This window comes from Thalassophryne amazonica, chromosome 12, assembly GCF_902500255.1.
Source record: "Thalassophryne amazonica chromosome 12, fThaAma1.1, whole genome shotgun sequence".
Lineage (NCBI taxonomy): Eukaryota > Metazoa > Chordata > Actinopteri > Batrachoidiformes > Batrachoididae > Thalassophryne > Thalassophryne amazonica.
This window is the reverse complement of record NC_047114.1, coordinates 29,385,427-29,405,519: the sequence shown is the minus strand read 5'-3', so window position 1 is coordinate 29,405,519 and position 20,093 is coordinate 29,385,427. Positions and strand designations below refer to the sequence as shown.

The 20,093-nt window shown below is 41.8% G+C and overlaps 1 protein-coding gene across 1 annotated transcript in view; it reads left to right on the top strand.

Annotated features, from left to right (window-relative positions):
- The window catches only part of ccdc18 (coiled-coil domain containing 18), a 78,691-nt gene that overhangs the window by 6,531 nt on the left and 52,067 nt on the right, over positions 1 to 20,093 (top strand). Inside the window, 7 exon segments of the mRNA XM_034182538.1 lie at positions 3,980 to 4,108; positions 4,206 to 4,302; positions 5,734 to 5,855; positions 7,688 to 7,976; positions 11,540 to 11,615; positions 15,254 to 15,468; positions 19,051 to 19,200. Of these exon segments, the coding sequence (XP_034038429.1) occupies positions 3,980 to 4,108; positions 4,206 to 4,302; positions 5,734 to 5,855; positions 7,688 to 7,976; positions 11,540 to 11,615; positions 15,254 to 15,468; positions 19,051 to 19,200 (1,078 nt within the window).

Here is a 20,093-nt window from a genome sequence, read left to right as displayed (position 1 = left end):
CACAGGTGTGCCATACCAAGATGCTGATTAGACACCATGATTAGTGCACAGGTGTGCCTTAGACTGCCCACAATAAAAGGCCACTCTGAAAGGTGCAGTTTTATCACACAGCACAATGCCACAGATTTGAGGGAGCGTGCAGTTGGCATGCTGACAGCAGGAATGTCAACCAGAGCTGTTGCTCGTGTATTGAATGTTCATGTCTCTACCATAAGCCGTCTCCAAAGTCGTTTCAGAGAATTTGGCAGTACATCCAACCAGCCTCACAACCGCAGACCACGTGTAACCACACCAGCCCAGGACCTCCACATCCAGCATGTTCACCTCCAAGATCGTCTGAGACCAGCCACTCGGACAGCTGCTGAAACAATCGGTTTGCATAACCAAAGAATGTCTGTACAAACTGTCAAAAACCGTCTCAGGGAAGCTCATCTGCATGCTCGCCGTCCTCATCGGGGTCTCGACCTGACTCCAGTTCGTCGTCGTAACCGACTTGAGTGGGCAAATGCTCACATTCGCTGGCGTTTGGCACATTGGAGAGGTGTTCTCTTCACGGATGATGCGAAGGAGATGTGTTGCACTGCATGAGGCAAATGGTGGTCACACCAGATACTGACTGGTATCCCCCCCCCCCCCCAATAAAACAAAACTGCACCTTTCAGAGTGGCCTTTTATTGTGGACAGTCTAAGGCACACCTGTGCACTAATCATGGTGTCTAATCAGCATCTTGATATGGCACACCTGTGAGGTGGGATGGATTATCTCAGCAAAGGAGAAGTGCTCACTATCACAGATTTAGACTGGTTTGTGAACAATATTTGAGGGAAATGGTGATATTGTGTATGTGGAAAAAGTTTTAGATCTTTGAGTTCATCTCATACAAAATGGGAGCAAAACCAAAAGTGTTGCATTTATATTTTTGTTGAGTATATGTGGCAACCTTAGTAGGCAGTGGGCTGTACAACCAATATCCCTCTAGATTTTTTATTCCATGACCTACTTCTGGGGTGGGTGTGAAATGTTGGTAAGTGGAAGCCAATAGTACAACGAACAACATACTGTTTTTCACAAATGTAAATTTTGAGCATTACTGAGAACCACTGTCCCAAAATATCATCAAACAATCATCAATCAATCCCTAATGCCCCCTTTACCTTATTTGACTAAATGCATATTCATGTACCATAATTTGGGGTGACTTTGGACAGTGGGTGACTTTGGATACTGCGGAAACCTGATTCTTTCATGTATATTCTTTACCAAATTGTGTTTTTAAGAATATTAATAGTAATATTCTGAAAAACAATTTGAAAAACATGGTTTGGTAAAAGAAGATACATAAAAGACAAATTTTTCGATAGTGTCCAAAGTCACCCCACTGTCCAAATTTCCCCCAACTTACGGCAAGTGAAGTTAACAGTTATTTTTGTGACACCATGAAATCATATTCTGTTCATGCAACTAACACATGTATCTCCTCTGTGTTCCCCTCTACCCTTACAGATATGTGTGTTATTAGAGTAGGGCCGGAGAGACATTTATCAAGACCCAAGTAGTTGCAAGCTAGAAGATAGGACTACTGTTCAAGTTTACAACCATTTCCTCATCTAAATGCCATTAGCCACATTGTGATGCAGTGACATTTGGAAGAAGTCATTTAAATGCATATAACATGATCTTCAACTATCTATTATTCCTATTATCAAGGCAAAGGCAAATGCTGATTATGAGTATTAAAATAATCACTATTTCTGAATGTGGTTAATGAAGTGACTAACAGAAATAACTTTGGCGAACAGTATTGTACAGATAGTACATGTATAGTCAATACATTTTACAGCAATCTACTGTTGGAGTACATTGTAAATACAGTGTAGTTCAAAATATATAAATGTTATTATTAATCATATAATAATATAATTAGAAATAATATAAAAGAAAACACAGAATAAGAATAAAATAGTATCATATAAAAGTCTATAAAAAAATGAAATACAAGTTCATAAGGAAAATAAAAGCAACTAAAATTCAACAACAAATCAGGTTGATTTTTCATTCAACCCACATTTAAATGTGGGGCAACAAAAGAGATCCAGCTACGGATGATTATTGTTGACATTTACATGCATCAATTTTTGATGAATCGATTATTGATGCACCAATAATTTTTTACTATAGTCTTCTTATTTACATCATTACCTGTAGGCAAATTCAAACACATGAATTGGATATGATTTTATCAGCAATACATTCACAATCACACAGACTGTGTTTCAGGTGTTATAAATACAGCAATATATAGACTGCCATGATTATGATCTTCAGTTTCACATTGATATGATCACCAAAATAATTGTCACAAACCTACATAGACACTGCAACAATGCAACAACGTTTACATGATACACGTGAACTGTGATACATGTTTTTCACAATATGTCAATCATGACACGATGAACATGAGTCATGACTCATGTTCATCGTGTCATGATTGACATATCGTGAAAATTTTTTATAAGCTTCCATCAAATAAATATTTAAGCTTACCTTCAGAAGCTGCAGCTTCTGCTTTCTTTTTCATGTCCTTTGCAACTCTCTCAACATGTTGTGAATCTGTAAATCGTGCGTAGCATGTCTGGTGGAATCCACTGTCTCCATGTACTGTACTGTGACAACTGACATTAGCATGACTAGCAATGAAATGTCTTGTGATTTTTGCTTGTGCACCTTCTAAATCCTTCCAATTACTGAGATGCTCTAAAAAAAAAAAAAAAAAAACTGTCCCATGTTGTTCTTGAAAATGGTACGATTTTGCTCTTTTTTGATGGAAAGATGCACATAACACACATTTTGGTGCTCACTTGGAGATAACTTGTCTTCCGCATTGGAAGTCGCCATGTTGTCTCAACGCTTGACCGAACCACTCAACTATGGCGATTGTTATTGGGTCAATTGGAAGTGATCTATTGATCACATCTTCCGATTGGATGTTTTTGTTTGAGGCTGAGCGGATATGTAGTTCTTCAAAATATGATTTAAAAATCCAAATTACTAAATAACGTACAAAGATATTGCATGTGAAAAGACATTGAACATTTGCTGTAACATTTTTGATAAAATCATGGCAAAAATCATACCCACCCTTTTGTAGGTCATGCAATACACAACATTTCCACATGGCCCACTGCCTATAGTGCGGATTACTGCAAATGCCAAGTCACAACATAATGGCAATAATTTACATTCCAGTAGCTGGTGGCATGTCCTGGACTACAGGTCTCTCTTTGAGTTACATGGAGGTGATAACATCCAGTCTATGTGTATAGTGGTTATTTATACCTTCATGGTAAATGGACTGCATTTATATAGCGCTTTTCCATCTGAATCAGAAACTCAAAGCGCTTTTCAGTTATGCTGCTCATTCACTCACACACACACACACACACACACACACATACACTGATGTCAGGGTGCTGCCATGCAAAGGCGCTCACTACACTCCGGGAGCAACTTGGGGATTAAAGGCCAAGGGCCCTTAGTTTTTTTTTTTTTTTTTTTTCTGCCAGACGGGGGTTTGAACTGAGGATCTTCTGGTCTCAAGCTCACTGCTTAATCACTAGACCATCAACTCCCATGTTCTTTGATAAAACACGTTCTTTCATAGTTTAAAAAAAGGTGAATATCAGGATAAAGTCTATGAAAGATCTTGATAGTGAGCAAGTTTTAGTCAGTGGGCAAGTTTCTTGACCAAGTGCACAGACAAACAGGATGACCAGATTTCCTCTACCCTGTTCTTTTGTTTGGTGGAGATACTGATGGAAAACAGTGAAACTGATGAAATTGTCAAACTTTGAATCCAGTCCCAGTTTTGAATTTTACTGTACAAATGATTTTAATTTAACCTTCCCTGAATAAAACCTCCATGCAAACAGAGTATGAATCCCCCACTTGGCAAACATGTTTTTTTTTTTTTTTCAGGGTAGCAGAGCAGAGGGTGGAACAGGGCCTGGACGCCGCGGTCCACAGTGACATACTGCTGAGCAGGCTGACGGAGGAGCTGAGCGAGCTCAGAGCAGAGCTGGACGGCAAGGCCACATTGTGCAAGCGGTGACGTTTTTTATTTCAGTTTAACTTATGCCACACTTTCATGTTGTTATAGTTTACACTTCTTAATTTAGTTTCCCAATTTTTTCATGTCCTCCAGGGCTGAGCAACAAAGAAACCAAGCACTTCTTAATGCTGAGAAGCTCAAAGAAGCATTCAAAGATTACAAAGCCACTACTTCTCTTAAACTTAAGAAGGTATATCAATTCAGATATTTACTTACTTTGTATGAACTGCACAGACAGGTCCTGGAGAACATGACCCACTTTTCATGCCCGGGCAGACACATGCCATCAAACACTGACACGGATGATGAGATCCAACACCAACTCAAGTGTGAGGAACTGCCTTCAGCCAGCTTTGCACCCATCTTTTCAACAACAGAGACCTTCGACATGAAATGGAAAATCCTTGTCCACAAAACTGTTGTCATGCCAACCCTGCTATTCATATGTGAGACCTGGACTACCTACCACTGCTACCCGAAGACCTTTGAGCGATTCCACCAACACTGCCAGAGGAGTATCATGCACATCAGGTGGAAAGCCTCGGCCAAGCTCCGAAGTACAGAATGTGTCATCATCAAGAACCAGCTTCTGGGGCTATTCCACAGACCGCCGTTCATTCCCATTAAATCCGTAATGGCAAATCGGGGCATCTTTTGAAGCATCACAGCAGTTTCTTGATCCATCTTTGTCAGTCTTGAACAAACTGGTATATGTACTAGTTATGGCCATCATTGGCACCAGTTTTGAAATCGGGATCAAATTTTCGAACTGTTCAAAAATTTCATCTCTATTCGCAAAATTGTCGTTAGTGCCTGGTAATGTCCATGTGTTTGTAGTTTTAACAACTTCAGTCATGTTCATACGTATTACTTGTGAGTACAGCATATAACTTGTTTGATCATCCTCTATCACTGTAAAAATTTGAAGCAGAAGCAGCGTTTGTTGTGGTTCTGGCTAAGGGCACAGCTGGGCGCAGCTCCTTTTGCTTTTGAGTGGGTTGCCAGGTCTGCACTTTATAAGCCAGCCTGTTAGGAGGCAAGCTAGAGTAGGCTGTGTCATCCCATTTTTTGTGCTTTTTTTGGATTGTGGACGATCATAATAGAACGGCATCCTGTGGAGTAGGGGTGTTCAGTAGGTGGGTCACGTCATGAGGACAGATGACAGCTGACTTCCCAAGCAGATCTTCTACTCTCACCTGAGCGAAGGAAAATGGTCCAGAGCAGGGCAGAAGAAATGCTCCAAGGACCTCCTGAAGCACAACCTCAAGAGCTGACCCATCAACTGAAAGACCTGGAAAGAACAAGCAAGGGACCAAGTCAACTGGTGAACAATGATCCACAAGGGAGTGGACGTATTCAAAAAATGTGGATGAACAACACCGAGGACAAAGAAGAAGGAGACAGAGCAAGATCCTGACCAGCAGAAGCTTCCCACAGCAACAACATTCAGTGTGTGTCAGAAACGGTGTGCATCAAGACTCGGCTTGTTCTGGCATCTCCGCATCCACCGTCCCACCTGGGAATCGATCAAGAGACAATCTTCCTTGCCACCGAGGGATTGCCATAACTTTATGTTGCTTTGTACTGATTGCAATCAAGGCTTTGTTTTTGTGTTTTGCAGGTAACAGAGAGTGAAAGAAATCTCAAAGAGAGCCTTATTGAGTGTGACAGAGGAAAAAAAGAGTTGGAAGTGAAGACTGCTGTGCTGGAACATGAGAAGGCAGAACAGAACCAAACCATTAAGTATGCATGTGTTGATTCTCACATAGACCCAACCACAAGGCGTTTAGCATATTCATGTCACTTGACAAGATTCATTTGCAGTCATTGGGTCCTATGTTGGTGGTCTATGGTGCACAGTGAAAGTGCTTTTATGTTGGTGGTCTATGGTGCACAGTGAAAGTGCTTTTGCGGTGTATTCAGCTAAACTTTACAATTTAGAGGGTGCATAATCTGAGCACAAATTAAGGTGCGGGGTGCAAGGGGGCTGGATTTATGCACTTCATCAGTTATGGGTGTGTTTTGGGCATAACATAAAATAAATCAATCAGTTTTGTCATCTGCCATTTCTTTTAAGAGCCAGAGTATACAAGAAACCTGGCACATTGCTTTTTAGAAAGCAGACTCAAGCGAGAGGTTTTTTTGGTGAGTTAATGTTTCTGTGCCAACACATCACAATACACCACTGGAGATCTGCCACCAAGGCTGCCTAAGGTGGAGCAGTAAGGTGAAGTTTTGTATTGTTGACATTAATGTTTACTTTTATTTAATTTTATGGTTGCCTTCAAATCAGTTTGTGTATCAAAGCAGAGAGTACATGTATTGTGAATCCACTACTGTAAGATGCATCTGAACATTGTGGCATACAAGTAGTGGTGTAACAGACCATACTTGATCTATGAGTCGTACAACCCCTCACAGTTCAGCATGCATATGACCCATATATTAATTTAAAAGTTTACATCATAGTATGAAATACAGAATTAGTGTCAAAGTGGCATGTTTTTAAAGTAATAATTGAGTAAATCTCAAGGCATACTTGCAGTGAATCAAAGCAGATGTGCATTCACGTGAACAGAGTGTGTTAAAAACAGACAGCCTTGACCACCTTGAGATTGGTTCGGCTTATGTTATCCTGGTGCAGTCTCCATGTACATTGAGATCCAAGCAGTGAAAGAATCACTCCAGAATATGAGGAGTTGAGGACAGAGTGACATTTTTCCTACGCTGTCCTTAGCTTAGTGAATTGAGGGTGGGTGGAGTCCAGGTGCCTGGGACTTCTGCGAGCTTTGGGAAAAAAATGACTGCTGTCAACTTTTTCTGAGTGGCTCCCCACTCTGAAAGTAAAGTTATATTTGTCTCCTTTTTTTTCTTGATTGGAAAAATGATCCGTTCCATGATTAAAACTGGGATACAATCTGAACTGTCAGTTTTGCGATCCGTTGCACCCTCAACAACAAGTCGGTGCTCAAATTTAGACCAGGTTTTTTGCTTATTTGTGGCACAATCTCTTTCTGTTGCTACTGTATAACAGTCCACAAACACTGCCCCTTTCCCACATCTTGTGTTTAGACAAGACAATCTATGACAATAGACAATATATTGTACAGATGAGCATAATGCAACTCACTCATTATATTGCACAACACTGGTGCTGACCATTAAATCTACAACTGTGTTTTTTGCAAAGGTGGAAAATCCCAGCTGCAGTCACTGAATGTCCTACCATGTATTGCTTCTACCTGTGCACCCAAAACAGTTGATTTAACTGATCACCTTATCTATCTGCCTGACAGCAGAATGAATTGGAATCAGCTGGTTTAGTGGGTGGATGGAACAAATATGTGTTAGGACTTTTACTCACTGAAACTGGGGTTTTCCACCTCAGGTTGGTTGTATACTACACTTACTCTGTGGTGCTTTGCATTGGGTGGAAGATAGGCCTCATTGTTTTTGTAATGTTATTGTTGGCAAAGTTTATGTGTAAATTAACAGATTTCAGTATTCATGTTATATTAAGGAATTGCTTTTGATTTGGTGGTGTTGTACAACTGTCTCCCTCTTCTACCTCACAGCCAGCTGAAGGAGGAGTTAAGGCAGGCAAACTCAGCAGCTGCCAACTGTTCAGACCTACGTTACCAACTGGAAGAGGCTGGACGCCGGGCCTTGAACCTGGAAAGAGACCTGCTGGATCGGTCTGCAGAGTGTAGGAAACTGACCTCCGTACAAAGGGAACTGGAAGACCTGTGCGCTGTAACCCAGAACCAGGAGCAGAAGTTGGCTCAGAGCCAGAAACGGACTCAGCAGAGTCAGGCAGAGTTAGCTAGCCTAGAGGCCATACTGTCCCTGCTGCATCTGCGAGAGGTAAACACGTCTCACACACATGCAAATGGTACATACAGTGGGTAAAATAAGTATTGAACACGTCACCATTTTCTCAGTAATATATTTCTAAAGGTATTTACAAGAAATTTTCACCAGATGTCAGTAACAACGCAAATAATTCACACATACAAAGAAATCAAACCACAGATGTCCATAAATTATGTATAATATGAAATGACACAGGGAAAAAATATTGAACACTTGAAGAAAAATGGTGCAAAAAGGCATGGAAAGCCAAGACACCAGCTGCTATCTATCAGCAATTAGAAAGTAATCTTTGCCCTTTATCAGCTGCTTCAGTCACAACTAATGACCTATAAAAAGGTGTCTCATTACCATGGGGGCACAAGAAACATCTCATAATAGGTTAAAGCAAAGAACTCTGCCAAGATCTTCACAGTGGTATTGTTACAAAACATACTGATGGCATTGGTGATAGAAGAACCTCTGAACTTGTGAATGTTCCAGTGAGCACTGTTTGGGCCATAATCTGAAAGTGGAATGAACATCATTTTACCATAAACCGGCCATGACCAGGTGGTCCTCACAAGATTTCTGACAGAGGAGTGAAAAGAATTATCAGAAGAGTTGTCCAAGAGCCAAGGACCACTTGTGGAGAACTTCAGAAAGACCTGGAATTAGCACGTAAAATTGATTCAAGGAAAACAATAAGTAATGCACTCAACCACCATAGCCTGTATGCACGCTCACCAAGCAAGATTTCATTGCTGAAGAAAAAGCATGTTGAAGCTCATTTAAATTTTCCTGTGCAACATTTAGACAAGTCTGTGAAATACTGGGAGGATATAGTCTGGTCAGATGAGACCAAAATTGAATTCTTTGGATGCCATAATACACATCATAAATGGCATTGCACATCACCCCCAAAACACCAAGTTATTCAAGTTAGTCCCTGCAATTTTCCCACACAGTCTAACAATGCCTTGTAGTCTGTTCTTATTTTTAAGAGTGAGGGAGCCGAACCAGCAAATAAAAGAAAAGGTTAAAAAAAGACTCAATAAAACAAGAATAAAACATTTGCATAAAAGAACTGTTAACATTAAAACTCTGCAGCTTCCTAAAAAATATGGGGCTGGGGCTGTTTTTCAGCATCTGACACTGGCAAACCTCATATAATGGAACAAAGGATGAATGGAAAAATGTACAGAGACATTCCTGATAAAAATCTGCTGCCATCTATCACGATGATGAAGATGAAATGAGGGTGGACTTTATAGCAAGACAAAGATCCTAAACACACAGCCGAGGAAACTCTGTTGGTTTCAGAGTATGAAAACAAAGCTGCTACAGTCCAGTCAGTCACCTGCCTTGATTCCAATAGAAAATCTATGGACAGAACTAAAGCTCTGAGTTCATAGAAGAGGTCCACGGAACCTTCAACATTTGAAGACTGTGTATCACACACCTGAGCAATGCATACAACTAGTTTCTCCACACAGGAGGCTTCTTGAAGCTGACATGACCAACAAAGGCTTTTGTACGGAGTATTAAATGTCATTAAGCATGTGTCATTCACTTCAATTTATTTAAATTATATAGTGCCAAATCACAACAAAGCTGCCTCAAGGTGCTTCACACACCTTGAGGCAGCTTACCAACCCATACAGCAAGCACACATGCGCGTGGTAAGGAAAAACATTTCATTCCATTTTATTACACATACTTAATTTCTGTACTTATTTGTTTTGGTTTCTTAGCATGTATGGACTACTTGGGTTTTACCAACATCTGGTGAAAACTTCATGTCAGTCGCACCTTTAGAAATATATTTACTGAGAAAACTGGTGACGGTTCAATACTTATCCTGGAGCTTAAGGAAGTCATCCACTGCAGATATGACATCATTTTCAACATCACGAGTTCCAGCAAGATGCCTTTTCATCTTTAAAAACAGATGGAAGTCCAAAGGAGCCAAATTAGGGGAAATAATGTGGTTGGCAGAACAGGTTTGAAGCCACATTCATGAATGGTAGCCATTGCGTTAGTACCGATATGTGGACCGGTGCATTGTCCTGGTGAAAGAGAACACCTTGTTGGAGCATTCCACGCCACTTCTGCTTTGTTTTCTCCTCCTGCAGTTGTTGCAAATGGGAAGCATAATACACCCCATTGATGGTCGGTCCCTTCTGGAGACAATCCACCATTATGAATAACCTCAGCATCACAGAAGACAGAGGCCATGATTTTTCAGCAGTTGAGGTAGCTTGGTTTTCTCTGGGTGGTGTGGGGAGGAACCCACATCTTTCCGATCAGCCGTGAGAAGTCTTGAGATCCATCATGCTGAAAGTTTCTTCATTCTTAGTTCTTCCATCAGAACTGAATGAACTCTCTTCTGGGAAATGTCTACAGTACTGGCTATGTGATACTTACGTACGTCAGCGAGGATCATGTCATCATATCATCTTCTGGATCATATCGGTCGAGGTGGCAGTTCTGGATCTTCCTGGTCTTGCTCTGTCTTAAATGTGTGTTTTGCCCCTCTTCAATTTGGCTGACAAGTGTTTTACTGTATGTCATTACCATGTCCACGTGGATCCATGTTACTGAATCACAGACTGCCCTCCAGCTTGGCTTGTTTTACCAATCTGACACACCCCTACTCAGGTCATTGAAATATTGTCTGCAACATTGCACACCAGTGAGTCAAAATTTCACACAAAGATGGAGAACCACGTCCTACTTTTTCTGGATCTAGCTCAAAACTTTTCAATCACCCATTGTTATGGCTGTTCATGTTATATAATGCAAAAATAAAAGTTGTGAGAGACTTGACTGTTGTTATTATTCCACTTGGGGTTTTATAGGTGCAGACCAAATTTGAACTCAATCAGATAAGATTTAGAGGTCCCCCAGAGTGACACATTTTCCTCTCCCTTCGCTGGCAAGGCAATGTCACCCTAACGGGAGAATACTCTGATGCCGTTATTTTTCTTTTACAGGTACATGTGATGGCTTCTAATTGCAAAAAGTGGTGGTTGATTGGTCACCCAGAGGAGAACATTACTGGAATTACTGCATTGCTTATTTGGGGAAAGTTGTTGCTTTGTGGGGACCCCTAAGCAATGTCCGATTACAATAAATTTGGCATAGATCTTTTATTTTATTATAACAACATGTTGCCCAAAAGATTTGTAACATTTGACATTTTGAACAGATCTACCCATCATATAACCCTTCCCCGACATAGGTTGGAAGTATAATAGGGGTCACCCTATATGTCCGTCTGCATCTTTCATATGCCCAAGACAGATTTTATGAACTTCACACAAACTCCCACAGAAGGATACCAAGAGATCACCCTGAGGAAAGCCGCAACAACTACTTCCAAATCAGGAAAAGTTGGGACATATGGAAAATGCCCCCCCCCCCCCCCCCCCCCCCCCCCCCCACACACACACACACCCAAAGCACATTTATTCTACATTTACTTTGACTTCTGTTTCATTGCAGACAGTATGAATCCAAGATGTTTGATGTTTCAGACAACTGTTGTGTATATTTATTGATTCTTTGTGCTGCAGAGTACTGGAGGGCCACTCTGTGTCAGGCCCTGCGTTCTGCCTCCTCTAGATGGAGCTCCACAGAAGCCAAAGCCAGGTAAAGCCTTTCATCCACATTTCAAAGCTGGTGTCACTGATGATTCTGATCCAGTTCAGTCCAGCTTTATTCATCAAGCAGTTTTTTTTTTTAAACAACAGTGTTTAACAAAGTGCTGTACAGCAGATACATAAAGCAATAAATCCAAACAAAAGACAAGAAAGAGACACGGTGTGTAAGAACACACCACTGTCATTCTAAGGTAAAAGCCAAGGAATAGAAATGCTTTTTTAATGAGTTTCAAAAACAGGCAATGTGAGAACCAACCTAACATATAGAGGGAGGGTCATTCCCAAATCTGGGAGCTACAACTGAGAAAGCTCAGCCACCCCTCCTTTTTAGTTGTGTTTTAGGGTTGACTAAGGGTAGCTGATCCACAGACGTTAGCGTCCTTTATGGAGCATATGGCTTCAGTAGGTCGAATATTGTTTCGCTACTGATGGACTGAAATGACGTAGGTGCAGCTGCACATCAAACATCTGCCATGCTGCTGCTGCCCTCTGATCAGTCCGCTGTCTTTTATTACAACCCCAATTCCAATGAAGTTGGGACATTGTGCGAAATGTAAATAAAAACAGAATACAATGTTTTGCAAATCCTCTTCAATGTATATTCAATTAAATACGCCACAAGACAAGATATTTAATGTTAAAATTGATAAACTTTATTGTTTTTGTGCAAATGTTGCTCATTTTGAATGGATGCCTGCAACACGTTTCAAAAAAGCTGGGACAGGAGCAACAAAAGACTGGGAAAGTTGATGAATGCTCAAAGAACACCTTTTTGGAACATTCCACAGGTTAATTGGAAACAGGTGAGTATCATGATTGGGTATAAAAGGAGCATCCCCAAAAGGCTCAACCATTCACAAGCAAAGATGGGGTGAGGATCACCACTTTGTGAACACAAAGATGGGTGAGGATCACCACTTTGTGAACAACTGCGTGAAAAATAGTCCAACAGTTTAAGAACAATGTTTCTCAATGTTCAATTGCAAGGAATTTAGGGATTCCATCATCTACAGTCCATAATATGATCAGAAGATTCAGAGAATCTGGAGAAGTTTCTACACTTAAGCAGCAAGGCCGAAAACCAACATTGAATGTGTGTGACCTTCGATCCCTCAGGCGGCACTGCATTATAAACTAACATCACTGTGTAAAGGATCTTACCGCGTGGGCTCAGGAACACTTCAGAAAACCAGTGTCAGTTAACACAGTTCGTCGCTACATATACAAGTGCAAGTTAAAACCTCTACCATGCAAAGTGAAAGCCATACATCAACAACATCCAGAAACGCTGCCGCCTTCTCTGGGTCCAAGCTCATTTGAAATGGACAGACACAAAGTGGAAAAGTGTGCTGTGGTCTGATGAGTCCACATTTCAAATTGTTTTGGAAATCATGGATGTCATGTCCTCCAGACAAAAGAGGAAAAAGACCATCCAGATTGTTACCAGCGCAGAGTTCAAAAGCCAGCATCTGTGATGGTATGGGGGTGTGTTAGTGCCCATGGCATGGGCAAGCTTACACATCTGTGATGGCACCATTAATGCTGAAAGGTACATCCAGGTTTTGGAACAACACATGCTGCCAGTCAGCAGTCTTTTTTCAGGGACGTCCCTGCTTATTTCAGCAAGACAATGCCAAGCCACATTCTGCACATGTTACAACAGCGTGGCTTCATAGTAAAAGAGTGCAGGTACTGGACTGGCCGGCCTGCAGTCCAGACCTGTCGCCCATTGAAAATGTGTGGCGCATTATGAAGTACAAAATACGACAACGGAGACCCGGACTGTTGAACAACTGAAGTCATACATCAAGCAAGAATGGGAAAGAATTCTACCTACAAAGCTTCAACAATTAGTGTCCTCAGTTCCCAAATGCTTATTGAGTGTTGTTAGAAGGAAAGGTGATGTAACACAGTGGTAAACATACCAGTGTCCCAGCTTTTCTGAAACATTGCAGGCATCCATTTTAAAATGAGTAAATATTTGCACAAAAACAATTAAGTTTATCAGTTTGAACATTAAATATCTTGTCTTTGTGGCGTATTCAATTGAAAATAGGTTGAAGAGGATTTGAAAATCATTGTATTCTGTTTATATTTACATGTTACACAGACATACCACTGCAGGCAGTGCAAGACTGCACATCTCCATTCTTGCAGGTCAGACAACACTTACTGTGCACAGATCTCGACCTCTGTGGCACAATTTAAAAACTTGTGATGATGCTCAGTATTAGCATTAAATGCACCATTGTCTGGCTCTTGTAAAGCTACAGAGAAAAAGCACATTCCCTTTTTTAATGTACCTGATTCGTCCGATAGACATGTCTTATAGTGTACCCACTGCATTATTAAGGGCCCCTTCACACATAACACGATTGAAGCCCACGAAGGTGAATTGCATGCCATTTGTGAAAAATCAAATGCGTCGTACACCTGGCGCCACAACCATTCGCGCACACAAGCGGCCGAAAGAGCGGAATGCTCTGCGGGTGCCATTCGATCGTCTTCTCAGCAGGTTGGCCAGATTCCAGGTGCCACACATGAACATCTAATACCCCTCGCTGGACACTTAGAAAAGGTGTGGCTATTCCACTTCCGGTACGAGAGTAGACAACAGGCGACCACATTTGACCTGTCTGTCAAAGGGTGTCTAAGTGCCCCACGAGTGTGGTGCCACCACACACACACCCACACCATGAATCCAACATTCCTATCACATTTGCAGTGGATCACTGCTGATGTGTTCACGACGCGAGAGCTCAGCTCTTCATGAGACAGGAGCATTGGATAATTCATGTAGCACATAAAAGGGAGAACAGTGATCCACGTCATTTCATTACTTCCTCATGTACGTCTAGGCCCAAGGGTGGGCAACTTGTTCCAGAAAGGGCCAGAGGGTGCAGGTTTTCTTTGCAGCCACTGACTCCACCAGATGATTTCACTTATTAATATAACTTTGAGCAGATGGAATCAGTTAATCAGCCCGGCTCTTCATGAGACGAGCGCATTAGGTAATTCATTGTAACACATAAAAGGGAGGACAGACGTCATTTCATTACTTCCTGGTGTACATCTAGGCGGATGCTAAATCTTGCTCTTTAGAAACAGGAATTAAGTATTATAAATGGTGATGTTTTATTATTTTTTTGCTCCGCTGCTGTGTGTGTGACTTTCGCACGTCGGTTGCACTGTGTTCGTGCACTTGCACCTGAGCATGCACGAAACCGTCACCGCAGTACGTACATTCCTGTCCGACCGTTGCGCCCCCTCCCAACAGCAGTGGAATGTTTTCGCGGTTCCCCAATTTAGTTTTGGTTTGCGGATTTTCTTCTTCCAGTTTCTGCTTCTATGTATGTGTGAAGAGGCCCGAACATTTGCATTTGATTCAACCTAGCTTACTTACAAGCAAGATCTTGCAGCATTTTGTCCTGAAAGAGCCACCATTTGGAAAGGGCAAGATGCAGGCAGAAGCATTTAGAAAACAACTAAACATTGGTTTTGTTTTCCAGTAACTCAGGTTTTCAGAAACATATGGTTGTGGTTATACATTCTAATAACATATTGTGTGTTCTGTAGAATAGAATTTTATGTATTTATTTGAACCGGCTTTCCTTCTCTCCCTTGCAGATGAACCCTACGAGTTGCTGCTCCGAGCACTGCAGTCGATGCAGGCTGACCGGACCAAGCAGAGCACCATGGCTGAGCAGCTTCAGGAAGCGCCTCAGGAGAGCACAAGCAGAGATCTCCTCATACAGAGCTCCATGGCCAGAGCCTCCCACTACCAGAGTCTCCACACGGAGCTGCTCAATAAAGTTAGCCAAGCCACGGACACAGAGAGAGAGGTATCTCAGTGTAGTTCACGTTCACCGAGCTGTCGGGCTATGTGACGTCCTGCTTATCTGCTGTACGGTGCGAGGATGTGGCTGTGCTGCGGCAGTCTAACGTCCTTAACCGTATGTACTTCATCATCGTAAGTGATTCAAGCGTGTGCTGTTATACAGTATAAGGAACAAACCTCACCTTGTCCCCTTCCTCGGGATTTCAGTCATTTATACAAATGTATAAATAGCAGGGGTGGTGACGAGGTGGTTGGTGCACTTGGCTTCAGTGCGGAAAGTTTCCGGTTCAAACCCCACCCCTGACACATTTCTCCATATAATGTGAGCTGCATCCGGTGTAAAACAGCTAGATGGGTGAACAGTTTACGATTTGGCTGTGAAAAATATTTCATTCAGAAGATTGATTTATTTATTTTTTGCTTTAATCCCTGCATACAGTCTCTGGTCTTCCCAAGCACTCTCCTTGCACAGAAGGCACTTGGTCATTTTGGGCATGTCCCCATGCACGTTATTCCTTATGTAGTGGGAAATACTGTCGTGAAGCCAGCGCTGTACACATTAGGGCTGACTTTTTCATGTTAGCATTAACCGTTTTGTGTTCCAAATGTGACAGCATCACATTAAGGTAGCACCTGTCCTCTTTAAAATACACAGGGCTCCAGTACTGAAGAAGCAGGTGCAAGTGAATGGATTCTTGATTAATTCATTCCAACTTGTCAAAAGGTGAAAGCTGCAGCAAGGTGAGGGAAATTTTTATTTGTTTTAGTATTAAATAAAAGCCCCACAGATCAGTGAATCATAAAAAAAATAAATATTCTGATGATGTCTCTCTCTTCAAGAGAGAAGCTGTGTAAATAATTATTTTTTTGTGTTCTTGTGCAAACGACAGTGAAATACAGTAGTTTGGAGTAAAGCTACCTGATAAATCCATCAGACCTGTCTAAAAACAAAATATATTTCAGAGGCTGAACCCTTTATTTTATTCTCTCTGTAGAGTTTGATTGTACTGTCAAGATTCTAACTAAAGTTTATACTTTTTCTGCTTAAATATAAGCAATATATTTAGCAGTCTTTGTGTGCATTTACGTAATGCAAACCTCTTAAAAATCAGATTCTCTCATCATTAAAATAAGTGGTTAAAGGAAACAGCCAGTTATCAATACAGAAGACAATGAATAATAAAGGATTATTAACCAAGCAAGTGAGGTTAATAATTAGTTTATTATATGGCTGTTATATATATATATATATATATATATATATATATATATATAATATATATATATATATATATATATATATAAACACACAAACTTACACTATCGCCCAAATATGCTGCTGACGGCGTTGGACTCATAGTCAGACCCGTTTCTTCACCTCCACTAGCTTAACAGATGGTCCAGTCGTTAGCTGGTAAGCTTTCAATCTGTGCTTTTTCCGATGCGGTTTTAAATATTTATGGGGTACGTTCATGTCCGACTTGGTTTCTCGCTTCCTGTTTGTAACGAAAATATGCATTCCAGACCAATTGTCATGGTAACCGATCCCATATGGGAAAATGTCTAACCGGTAATCAGCCAATCAGAGTGCGTGTAGAGTCGCAGCCATGTAATAATAATAATAATAAGATGAAGAAGAACAATAATAATAGAAAAAATTAAAATGTTATTACCCCTATCAAGGAGAGTGGTTCCGGAGCCAAGGCTATGCGTGGAGGCGAGGCCCACCGGATCTACCTCCTGCACAAACTCCGGTTCCTTCCCCCACAGCGAGGTGATATTCCACACCCCAGAGCTAGCCCCTGCCACCCAGGTCTGGTCCGCCGAGGCCCTCGACTTTCACTGCCACCCAAAGGACACCGCACCCGACACCAGCGGTTTCCCTGTGGGTGGTGAGCCCACAGGGTAGAGATGGAAGGTCCACGTTGGCTGTGCCCAACTGGGCTCCGTCGCTGCTCCTTCCCGTTGAAAGGAGCCAGCTGAAGTGGTTCGGGCATCTGGTAAGGATGCCTCCTGGGCGGAGGTGTTCCAGGCACATCCATCTGAGAGGAGACCCAGGACTAGGTGTAGAGATTATATCTCCACACTGGCCTGGGAATGCCTCAGGATCCCCCGATCAGAGGTGGTCAATGTGGCACAGGAAAGGCAAGTCTGGGGTCCCCTGCTGGAGCTGTTGCCCCAAGACCTGAAAAGAGATTGAAGATGAGTGATGAGTAAATATTATTATTAATTATTATCAATAATTATTATTTTTCAGAAGACAAATAATTAATTTTTCTTCTGAAATCTGATAGTAATTTGTTTTGATATGACTTCATTTTCTCAGAAACATTTACCATAAATGATGATCAGTGTTTAAAAGAGGACATCATATTCTGGACCTGATTGTTAAAGGTTTGCATGGGTAAAAATGTTGTGGAAACACTATTGCTCCCGCAAAGAAAACAAACGGTGTGTATTTTCCATCTAATGTTGCCTTCATAAATATGCAATTTGGGGTGTGCCCACCCGAGTGGCTCTGTGGTTGGCATGAAGCTGGACTTTCTGGTGATGGTGGCAGAGAAGAGAACACTGGACAAACTGCTGGACATTATGGATGATACCAGTCACCCTCTGTACACCGTCATCAGCAACCAGGGGAGCCTCTTCAGCCACCGACTGCTCCTTCCCAAGTGCAGCACCAACAGACTGAAAAACTCCTTTGTCCCCTCAAGCCATCAGAGTGTACAAATTCTCACTCAGGCGGAGGAGTAACAGAAAGAAAGAGGATGGGAAGAAGAGGAACAGCAGTAGCCAGTAGCGAGCAGTATTTCTGCTATTTATGTTTGTGTATTTATAAATATATTTGCAAATTGTTTTGTTTTTTTTGTTGTTGTTGTTGTTTTACTTTCACTTTTGATGCTCTGTGTGCTTCTTACCCTCTGTGCTGCTATACTCATATAATACTGCTGGAACTTCAATTTCCCTGAGGGAGTCTTCTCAAGGGATTAATAAAGTTCTGTCTAATCTAATCACTCAAACAGTTAAAATGCAATTAAATTACAGTTAAAATACAGTAAGAGGAGAAACGTGCATGTGCTCATAAAGTGCAGTCAAGTCCTGAAGTAAAAAAAAGGCAAGGCATAATTATGCTGATGTTGTTCCCACTGGCCAGACTCTCAGCTGCTTTTGTACAGCTTTACTACATCATAGCGAGGACCTGTATACTGGATATAGCATAACAGATATATGATCTGAGTCCTTCAAGTGGTGTGAGGGGTAGTTTTGATATTAAACTGTTACAAGTGACTGGTGGTTAGCACGGTGGAATAATAGTTAGCACTGTTGCCTCATAGCAAAAAGGTCATGGAATTGCTTTCTGCCTGGTCCTTTCTGTGTGAAGTTCACATGTTTTTCCCTGTGTTTGTGTGGGTTCCCTCCTGGTGCTCCGGCTTCCTCCCACATCTGAACACATGCAGGTTAGGTGAATTGAAAACTTTAAATTGACCATAGTTGTGTGCGTGAGTGTGAAAGCATTTGTCTGTCTATATGTGGCCCTGTGCAAACACTTAACCATTTTTTTTCTTTTTTTTCTGTTTCATTTTAGTTAAAGAGAAAAAGTGCACGTGTGGCTGCCTTGGAGAAACAGTTACAGGAGAAAACGTCAGCGTACAGCCAGGCAGCACTGAACAACACTGACCTAGAGAAGAGCTGCTGGTACAATACAAACACACATACATGTTGGGGTTCGGTTCTGGTCAGGGGTTTTATGCTTTTTTTTGTCATGTTCTTTTAGTCCTGTGTCATATTTGGGTCCTGTGTGTGAGCGTGCGTGCGTGCGCAGTTGCCCTCTGTGTATGTGTGGGTTGCCATGGGAATACGGCCTTGCCCCAAGTGAAGGAGTTCAAGTACCTCGGGGTCTTGTTCACGAGTGAGGGGACGATGGAGCGTGAGGTCCATGGGTGGCAACCATCTTATCCTCCGGGTCTGAGGGCCCAGCCCCTAACAAATAGGCCTCTCTCTCCCGTGTCCTGTGTGTACTTGAGAAGGTGTTAGTTTCCTGTCTCCTCCTTCCATGTCCTGCATGGGGTTGTGTATTAGGCCCGGCCTGCTGTTCCCCTGCCACAGGCAGTGGTCAAGGTTAAGCCTGGTAGCTGCGTACGGCACCAATCTGTCTGTTGTGTTCCAAGGGCTCCACCCCTCCCTATTGTTATGTCCTCTTTGTGTTTTTGGTTATTTTTCTCTGTTTTAGGTTATTGTGCTTTTTCTTTTCTTACCTGTTCTTTCCTTTTTCTGTTTTATTATAGTCTGCGGTAGTTTTGTTTGAGTTCCTGGTCCGCGGCCGTGCTCAGTTGTCATAATGCCTGACAGCTGAGCGCGGTGATTTGACATCTGTCGCTGCGAGGGTTCCGCTCTCTGCGGACATATTTGTGTCTCACCTTTGTGCCTCATGTCTTTTATGTCTCTCGTAGCATTCATTGTATTTCTGCTGTTCTCCACTGTCATTGTATTGATTTCATGTTCCACGATTAGGTTATGTTTCACTTTGATCATCTGTTCTACCTTTGTGAAGTTTGCAATCATGGTTTTATTTTCTGTGATGTCACTGTGTGCTCTTTCTGTCCTCCACATGCTTGTGTTCATCCTCCC